This window comes from Anabrus simplex, chromosome 1, assembly GCF_040414725.1.
Source record: "Anabrus simplex isolate iqAnaSimp1 chromosome 1, ASM4041472v1, whole genome shotgun sequence".
Classification (NCBI taxonomy): Eukaryota; Metazoa; Arthropoda; class Insecta; order Orthoptera; family Tettigoniidae; genus Anabrus; species Anabrus simplex.
Genome location: NC_090265.1, coordinates 502,480,169 through 502,490,375, shown reverse-complemented (window position 1 = coordinate 502,490,375; position 10,207 = coordinate 502,480,169). Strand labels below are relative to the sequence as shown.

The 10,207-nt window shown below is 35.0% G+C and overlaps 1 protein-coding gene across 3 annotated transcripts in view; it reads right to left on the bottom strand.

Moving 5' to 3' along the window:
- Positions 1-1,973: 1,973 nt before the first annotated feature.
- LOC136857024 (uridine phosphorylase 1) overlaps positions 1,974-10,207 on the bottom strand; it is a 331,210-nt gene continuing 322,976 nt past the window's right edge. For all 3 annotated transcript variants that reach the window (XM_067135371.2, XM_068225042.1, XM_068225043.1), the window contains one exon: positions 1,974-6,192. In XM_067135371.2, the coding sequence (XP_066991472.2) occupies positions 6,007-6,192 (186 nt within the window). In that variant the 3' untranslated portion in view covers positions 1,974-6,006. The remainder of the gene's footprint in view (positions 6,193-10,207) is intronic.

Sequence of the window (10,207 nt, the reverse complement as noted above, 5' to 3'; positions counted from 1 at the left end):
GGATAAGCTTGTATCATGCCTGTAAGGCAGCTAACAACTAGCAGTTGGGAAAGATGAAGTGTTTCCAATACCAATCAAAAGATATCCTTGTCTCAAACCAAAGTAGCAAACACATCATCTGACCATTTGAGGATGTTTAAACTGAGCTGTGTTCACCATCTTGAAAATTACAGAATAAAAGGACAGGTCAGGTAGCAGACATGAACAACTTTATGCCGGGTTCCCACAGGGCGTGACACGCTTGAGTCGATTGCGCTTTCGTAAGCCACTACCCATGTGAACACAGTGTAGTAACCTTGCCTACGACATCGTGAAGGAATCAAACATGTTTGATTTTCAGTCCTGAGCCACCTGGCTTTGGTGATGCAAGATGTCTAGTAAGCTTGTTTTTAGATTTAGTGACAATGACACTATACGATTTTTGAAACTTTACCAAAAGGAAACTGTTCTGTACAATCCAACATTAGATGAGTATCGAGACCATGATAAGAAGATGTACAATATTATAATCACAGTCAAGAGAGTGATTATTGTGTTTTGAACATTAACTGAATTGCTACAATATGATACAATGTTAATATTTTGCCTGTGTTCAATATATTAGTTGTTTTAAGATCTTCGCTAATTGGCTGATGATGACACTTGAAATGTGTTGAAACCGGTCCCAATAAACAGGTTGTAACTACTTTTTACTACGAAGTATTGAAAGGTGGATCCTTCCCTATAATATTGTACATCTTCTTATTTCTCTATTCAATACGGAACAATCATGAAGTTTTTAACTTTAAAAGAGACCATGATAAGCGGGCAGCAGCAGCTAAATAAATATCTGATACCTTAAGCATACCAGGATTTGGACCAAAGGAAGTGATTAGTGAAATTTCAAAAGTTAAATAGTCTTTTTTGTCAGGAATTGAAGCAAATTTCTGATAGTGAGAGATCAGGAAAGTCTACCAATGAAATCTACAACCCTAAAGTTGCTTGGTTGAGAAAAATGAACTCTTTTCATTCGACCTTACGTATAACAGAGGGGACACTCACTCAAATTGCAATATCCACTGCCTTACACACCATCTCCTTCGACTATTTTTTCTTTGCTGCAAGATACGAGAGACTTAATTCGCTGAAATTGAACACATTAACCACTCATCCTTCAGCAACTAACTTGTCCATGGCCACGTCTCAACTTGACTATTTTGTTCTTTCCATGTGAACAGATCACGTTTTCCATCAAGCTTGAACTGGTGTGGAATAACCACGAAACCATAATTGGCTCAAGCACATCACGCCCTGTGGGAATGCGGCTTTACTTTTACTACTGTATATGTAGTTACGCAGCGTTACTAACTTTAACAATCCTATGTTACAAATGTCTTTGATGGTGGGAATTGATAGGAATGACACCAATATATCTACATCATTTTTAAAACTATCATAATAATAATATTATTATTATTATTATTATTATTATTATTATTATTTATTTATCACATATTGACTGTCCCTATGTACGGTATAGTATCAGAACTGGAAATGTGAGAAACTGTGCTTTATTGTAGTGTAAACGGCTTCTAGTTATATGTAGCGTACCTTAGACGTGTGTGGAAAAATTAATGTGAAGAGCTTTAATAAGGATAAGGATAAGGATGTAGTAGTAGTAGTAGTAGTAGTAGTAGTAGTAGTAGTAGTAGTAGTAGTAGTAGTAGTAGTAGTAGTACCAGCAGCAGCAGCAGTAGTTTCTTGTGACTATTGCTAGCCTGGTGCTTCCGTGATGCAGGTGTTCTGAAGTTATGCCATCTAGGTGAGCTGCCTACAAATTTCAACATTCTGATTTTGCTTATTATGATTATTAACATTATTATGTAACTATAGATCAATCTATTTGTGTTGATCCCAAAAAGTGAAGTATAATACAGTATAATAAGTTTGGTGATTGTAAGAGAAATACTGGGAAAATGAAATGAAAGTCAAAATTAAAAGGAACTCAATATATTTACAATATACTGTACTATAAACACACACAAGAAAGAAAAATTGAGATATCTAATCCTTAAGAAGTGACATAATAATAAATAAAGCATTCAGGAGGGGGGAAAAATAGGAAGAAAAAATAATGATTTAAAAAACAGATCAAGTATGGTATTGCTTCAGAAAGAAACTTCATACAAGACAAGTTACAAACAAAAACTGACATTTCTGATTGAAGCACTTCACAACATTCACAGTAGTAAACAAGTTATAAAACATAAGTATAATTTAATGATTTATACTAAATGAACTGTATACTATACATGAACCATAGATGAGAAATGAATACTAGTGAAAGAAATGCATTGCAGATTATTTAACAGTTTCAAAAGATTGTGTACATTCACTGTACAATCAAGAAAACCAGATATATTTGACATCAAATGTTCTCATTAGTCTCAACCAGGCATTTTCTTTACTTCTAGTCATACTAGCTAGTCATTAGCTTCATCACATGAATGAAATATTTATCAATTACTTCACATTATTATTCTTCCCTAATACTCATGCCTCACCAGCAGATAGGAAAAGATCAAATCCTATATAATTTTCACACTTGTCTCAGCGTTCTTCTAAACCAGAAGAAAATACATGAATTTAGGTCCTGCTATGGGTATTTAGTTTTAGGTTCTTGTTCTTCACTCATAAGACCTTTATGAAACTTTAAATCTTCTGCTCTTTCCTACTCATGAAATATAGGTAACACTTCCTCAAATTTGGTGAGTAGCTCTATTATTTGTATGTCCTTTCTATGATAAATGAATTAGATCATTTTCTCAAAGAAAACAAACCTAATTTTATTATTTGCTCTATTTTCTATGCCTGTATTCACTAAATTACAAGAGCAAACATTTTCACTGGAAGGGTTCCTTACATAAGAGGACACTAGATAAACATAACCATGTTTTAAAGTAGGCCTTATCCATGAACGTGAAATTATTCTTTATGAAATAATAAATCACTGTTACCAGACACTTCTGAAGTTACATTAAATAATTCACTTCACAATGCATTTCAGAGACTGTGATTAGTAAGTAACTAACGAAATGTGTGTCATCATCCCAAGGTAGTGCAGCTCTTTCAGGCACATGCTCAATGGAAGTGAGCTGCATGTACCGTTTTAATCAAATCTCAGCCCTTCTGCCATTTTTTAACTTCTGGCAGTACCGGGAATCGAACCTACACCCTAAGGATGGCAGCTAATAACACTGTTACGCTATGGAGGTTGACAGTAAGTTTGTGACCATGAGGGAAATATTGTGAAGTTAATTACCAGTACTTAATAAAACTTAAAAAATGACTGGTAACAGCAACGTACAATTTCCTAAATAAATATTTTATATCCGCATTTTAATCAGGGATAGATTTTGAGAAAATACAAATTCCTGGGTAGAAAAGTCTAATGGTACTCCCTAATAAAAAGTGAAAGGAACTCATTAAGGGGACTACATAAGCATTCCTAATTCTTTAACTCAAGAATTCATTTTCAGTCAGCATAAAACTTCACAATCGGACACATTTCATTGCTAACAAAAGGTTTAATACAGTAGATTCTTCAGTGTATAAGAAATGACATGTAACACTTTCACAAAGTGTGTTGTAAAATGCTATGGTGTAATATCCTGAAAATGTAAGTAAATTTTATGACATGGGAGAGTCCACCTGGTTGTCACCAAGATTTGAACATACATTTGTGTAAAGAATATATGTGTATAACATAAATAAAAAATGTGTTAAAATTCACCCCAACTTTAAAGTGTGTGGCATACATCCCATTTTATTTACCTCTGGCCATTTCTATTTTTACCATCTTTGGCCAAAAGATTAAACAATTTGAATATTTCAATGAACATCCAGGGCTATTTCAAACTTCTTCAGGGTATTATTACAAACATGGACTTTTCAAAGAATGTTCAAGGGATATGGTAGCCAGCTGATCTTCTGGAAAAGCTCATTTGGAAAAATGCTTAATTATGTTTAATTATTAATCTTCATGTCTTATGAATTTAACCTATAATGGGTAAGTACAATAATATGTTATTCTTTTACACTGTAAATACTAGGAAAACTATTTATGAGCTGGTTTTAAACATTCAGCCAATTGTTTGATCAATGAGTTGGCAGTTTCCTTTTTCAATATTGTGCAAATATTCTATACTTTATCTCTCAAATCTTCTATGTCTATTATTCATAGTAGCTATAAATGTTGTTATATGTATATTACAACATAGTTAATCCAACTTTACTTTAATACATAGGAAACTGAATCATGCAACAGAATTTAGGAACCCCTCCCTGAAGAGCTGAAAATGATGTCCTGGTATTAAAATTCAAATAGTTTTAATATCTAGACAGATGGAACAGTCTGTCACCAAAGCAATAGATAAGTTCATTGGATGCTGTCACAACATTAGCTGATGAAACAGGTTGGTTTATCTCATGGAAATCACAAGATTTTGTCTATGGGTTACCTTGTCTTGCTCCAAGGACAAGAGTTAATAATGCTAGCTGTTATACTATAGAGGTGGACATGTAATAAGCTGAAAACAAATAGCTCTTGTTCATTAGCCAATATGATAAAAGTACAATGGAAACTACCAAGAAATTTGGATTTTAGTACTGACAACGTCCATCATTTACAGATTAGTCTCATTGTAAAACATTCACTTAAGGGGGAGCAACCTCTACAGCCATTTCTTACAACTGTTTTTAAGTTTATTCATCCACTTTATTATCATTGCCAGTATTTTCATTTTGTTTGCAAAGAAATTTATATAATTTTGCACTGTATTTAAGAATTTATAAACTGTTGATACCATTCCAATTATTTGGCAAATAGTAGTATGAATGAACCGGCTGTTGATCAATTCACTTTGGAAGACGATATAATGCATTGCATTATGCACTAGCAATCATGTCTATATTTCATTATTTAAAAATAAGTTGCTTTTTTCTCTTTATATTATAAATTTATAATACATCTACTATTTTCACACAGAACTTAAATTTTCTAACATAGTGTGAAACCTACACCAAAAGTAAACAGCCCAGTACACAAAAATGGAATTGATTCTATTTTACAAAACACAAGAGATGCAATAAAATTAATAATTCATTAATACCAATGATAATTAAAATAATTTTCCATCTATCCCCATATTAATGGTTAGGAGGAAGACCATTGGCTACTTCTAAACCATGAATTCATATATGACTTGCACTTCATGCACCACAGTAAATGATGATTTTTAATTTTCTATGAGCTGATCTAGAATTTTCTCAGACAGAAAACAAGAAGGGTATGAAAATATTTTAAAATATCTCTATTGAAATTCTTTCCTGAGATATTCTTTCATACTCATAGCAAAGACTGCAGTTATACAACACATCAGCTTGTAGTGTATTAGTGAACTGCTATACAATTTTTTCATGCACGTCCAGATCATTTCGTAGAATAACAATGTCCATATTGGTATATACACAGAATTCTCATTTTCCACAATTGCATCACCAAAAGTAGTTTTCTTTACAGGAAGCATTTAAATTTGACCCTGTTCAAATTTATGATGGGGTCAAATTTAGGACTTCAACTAGCAGAACATGATTGTTCAATTTATTGAAACACATCAAATTTATTTCTTGCTTACACTTAAGATAATTTGGAATGTTTTCATAGTACCTTGGTGCCAGTAACCATCAATGCTGTTTTTAATGAGATTAAGTGATCCGTTGCCATTTCTATACACAGGTTAACTCTAGATGAAACAAAATATTCTCTGGTTGATTTTATGATGAATCACAGTGTAGTGATAAATAATCATAGAATCCCTATACCAAGGCACCTTGAAATAAGAAGTTACAGTAAAGCAGAGAACTGATCAAAACGCTGTGTATGCTCATTCAATTTCTCTCAGACTTAATTGCTTAACAGAAAAGGTGTATATTCTATATAAATACAGATGGCTAAGAGACTAGGATTTAATCATAGGTCTCCGATTCTTGTTGTACGAGTTTAAATCTACGTGGACTCTTAACACACACAGAACCTCCATATCCATCCAGAGAAAGCCTGCCTTTCATGCTAAGATAACGTTTGATGTAACGTGACACTAATTTCTGAGGACGCTCCTGCCATTCATCCAAGACTTCCTTTGGAGCGAGAACCTGAAACATATTCATAATAAATAACACATGAAGATATACATCAGCTAGGAAACAAAGACAAGTAGCAATATATCAAGACAGACATCAACATTTCCAGAGAAGCAAGAGTTCAGTATGAAATAATGTTGCAGAGCCTGATGATGATGATGATGATGATGATGCAATGTTGACATATGAGACCATTACAATAGCAGAGGCGTATGTGCCAAAAGCTAATTTTGAGAAAAATGCGTTTGAAGTCTTTATCTATTGCACACAGAAACATTAAATACTTGACAAAAATATTGTACACTGTTCAGAAATGAACCAGCAGGCATTACTACTGTAAATTATAATTATAAAATACAATTTTACAGATATTCTAGATTTTCGAACACTAATTTTATATATAACCTTTCTTAAATGTAAGGTATGCATTTTTGCATTTATCCCAAACACAGATAAACAGTATAGAAGCCACCATCGATGGTCACCAGCTCAAATGGATTGGACATGTCCAGATGACATACTTCCTCAAAACATTCTGTGTAGTGAATTCAGTACAGGACGGAGACCTGAAGAAAACCTTCAGGAGCACTCGCATTGATCCAAGTACTTAGTAAATCATTGCAGAAGATTGCAATTGCCATTGCACAACTACTGCAGCTACTGTTGCATAATTTGAGCGTGAACATCATAGACAGGAAATAGAAAAACATCTGAGGTGTAAACAATGCCAGGCTCAACCATGACCTCCACCATCTATAAGGCGCAATCAGTGTGGTTGTATTTTTCATGCCAGGAGTGATCTCATTAGCCATCAAAGGCATCTGCATCGCAGGAGAGATATGAATACTCTGATGCGAATATCAACCAACGATATGTAAAATTAAAAGTTTGTTTGTTTTTTGAGAATTAATTCTGAATTTAGCATTTAAAAATTACTTTCCAGACCATTTGAAGACCAATTCATGAAAAATTAAGAGGAACTCTACTGAAGATATTTCAGCCAAATTTTATATTTAGAATGTACCAACTCTTGGATACTTTCTCTTTTAGGTACATATCTCAATGTACTGTGGGTTGAAGCACCCTACCCGGCTTGCTGGAAGGGATGATGATGATGATGACTGGGGGTTGAAGATTTGGAATTTCAAAATCAGTGAGCACAACCAAGATTTGTACATGACAGGTCTATTACAGTAATATAATGATGAGCACATTCCGCTAGTTAAAGCATTAATTTACTTGCATTTGAAAAGTTTGCCTCTATAGTATGATGGTTAGTGCTATTAGCCTAGGTTTGATTTCCTGCCATGTCAGATTTACAGAAGGGGTGGTATGTGAGTGGAAAGGTACATGCAGCTCACCACCACTGGAGACATACTGGAAAATTTACTTACTATCTAATGAAATTTCTTTTGTCTTGATTGAAATTAATAAAGTCAGAAAAGCTCAGAACTTATATTCAGAAAAAGAACTGCATCTAAATGAACATTAAATAATCCTGATCTATTAGAGATATCACAAACACGTGGGAATATATGCACTTCCCTAGTACACAACTTAGAAGATACACAAACATCAATGGATGCACGAATATCCAAATACTGTACATACTAACATTACACATCAGCAATGAGCCTGCATCAACCAGTCAGCAAGAGGATTGTGATCCAGGCAGACTGCAAAATCATTGTTTGAAACTATTTTGTTACGGTACTAGATTTTGAAAGATCTACATTGTGAGTACTATCATATGTGATTATTTTGGGCAAAGCGCAACATTTTTGTTTTAGTGTTGGTCATTCTGAATGAGTTGGTATAGGAATTGCACATCTTTGATGTTTGTACTTAAAGTGGTGCATGTCTAACAATGCTAGTCATGTACAAGAGAAAAATAGGTAATGAAATATACTGTGACCATAAAGAAAAGAAAATTGGTGATGGTATCATAAAGAACGATCAGATTGGCAAAAAAAACTCCCAAAACCAAAAGAGGAGAGGAATTGGTCCATCCATTCTTTGAAGAGAAAGTTTTGTAATTGCCTGTGCGAATTCGATCAATACAGTACACTGTTTGGAGTTTACATACACGTAAGTATAAAAAAATGAGTGTGTGCCAACCCTTATCCCATGTTGCTGCAGGATAGGGTATGAAGTGAGATGAATCTTCGTAGCAAGTTTTCTCTCGTGTCAACTTCATCAGAGGAGTTTACGAGATGAAATGAGCGACGTGATGTATTGAACCCGAGTGACTTAGGCCCATAATCAATCATGATTTGATCGGTAAAATAATATGAGACATTTATTGAAATACAGAGGAGTGTATTTGAAAATATTTCGTTTATGTAATGTTGAAATCAGAGCGAAGGAAGGACGACAGACTGGAGCCTGACGGATTAGCTCAACACGACAACTTTTAGCTACTTCACAGCAGGGAATATCATTAGTTGGCGTACAAGGAAATACAGAGTCCACAAATAAGTCTTGGTCAGAAAGAGGAAGGGGGAGAGTCATACAAAGAAAACCCACCACATGAGTAAGACCTTGGGATATTTTTGGTAGGACGGAAATTCCATGACCTCATGGAAAATTACAGCGGCTGAGTGTACGTTCGCTAGCCTAAGTTCGAGCAGGTGGAGATTTAAATCACGTGACCGCTTGCCGGCCAATAGTAAAAATTTGATGGGAGACTCAGTGATACCATCTTAAGGAATGATGGATGAGATATTTTCGTAACTACAAAAGTATTCAGTAATAAATTAATATGAGTACGCGGATGAATGTAATGAACTTATTAGGGGTCATGCATGGAAAAATAATCAATACTTATTGGCAAATTAATTAAATTGAAGGCTGGATTTCTTGGAAACCGGACAGCTTGAATCTCATTGGCTGAAAGAAGACCACGTTGTCAGGGACGCTTACAAAGGCGCGAAATGTGAGGAGCGAAATCCACCCATATCTCCTAAATCTGTGATCACCAGGAGTTCATATTTTATCCAGCAGATATGCTAGCGGAGTGGATTAATTTGATGTAAATTTTAACTTCCAATTCGGAGTGCAAGTACCGATATTAAAAATCCACCCCCTCCCTAAGGGGCATGACGTCAACGAATCCGCGGGAAAAAGGCTTCATCCATATATACGGAGCTGAATTGACGGTCGACAGCACACTTGTCTTGAATCGTTGGAGCTGAATTGACGGTCGCCAGCACACGTGAATTGAATATCGGGAGCTGAACTGTTGGTCGCCGGTAACTTAGAATTCTACGGACGTACAGTCATTTAATGGCGCGAGCATCCGCCAGTGTTTGTAAAGTGTGATCGCGCTCAAGCAACATGTTAAATCTGGAAATAGTTAACGTAGGATAGTGTTTGTTATTTATGAATAATCAGTGACGTAAAGTAATTACCCTGCAAGAGAGTAGTATAAAATATATCACCATAAGTACGTACATAATAGACTGTGTGACGAACAGTACTTTAAGGAAGTAGTAGCCTGTACTTAGCTATACCGAACCGATGTCATGAACACGTCAAGAATGCCGTATAAATCGGGCGTATCGCGGCGGGCGTAATAGTTGACACCACGTCGTACGTGTCCAGGTCCATTGTGCGGTAGGTGGACGAAGATTAAATAGTGTAAATATATTAAATTCTTGGGTCTAGGATAGAAATTTGTTGTGTTAACGTTGTAAATGGTGAAGGTTTGTGGCAGTCAAGATATGAGTGTAAAATGATAATGTGCCAGGAAATCTTTTGTGAAACTACGCCATCAAGGATGGAGGAGTAAAACGCAGAGAGGGGCTGGATGAAGCCTCTCGTCTGCAAAGCTGCAATGGAATACCGATAACTAAGATGAGTACTAAACTGTAAAATATATTTGGGAAATGTTATCGTGATGGGAAAAATGGGAATAATTTGATTATACTTGGTTACCTTCTGTAACAAGATGGGTCGCTTAACGACCCCATCCTAAATTTGTAGCACGGACAGTAGTAAATCATAATAATGTAAATAATCGGGTCTT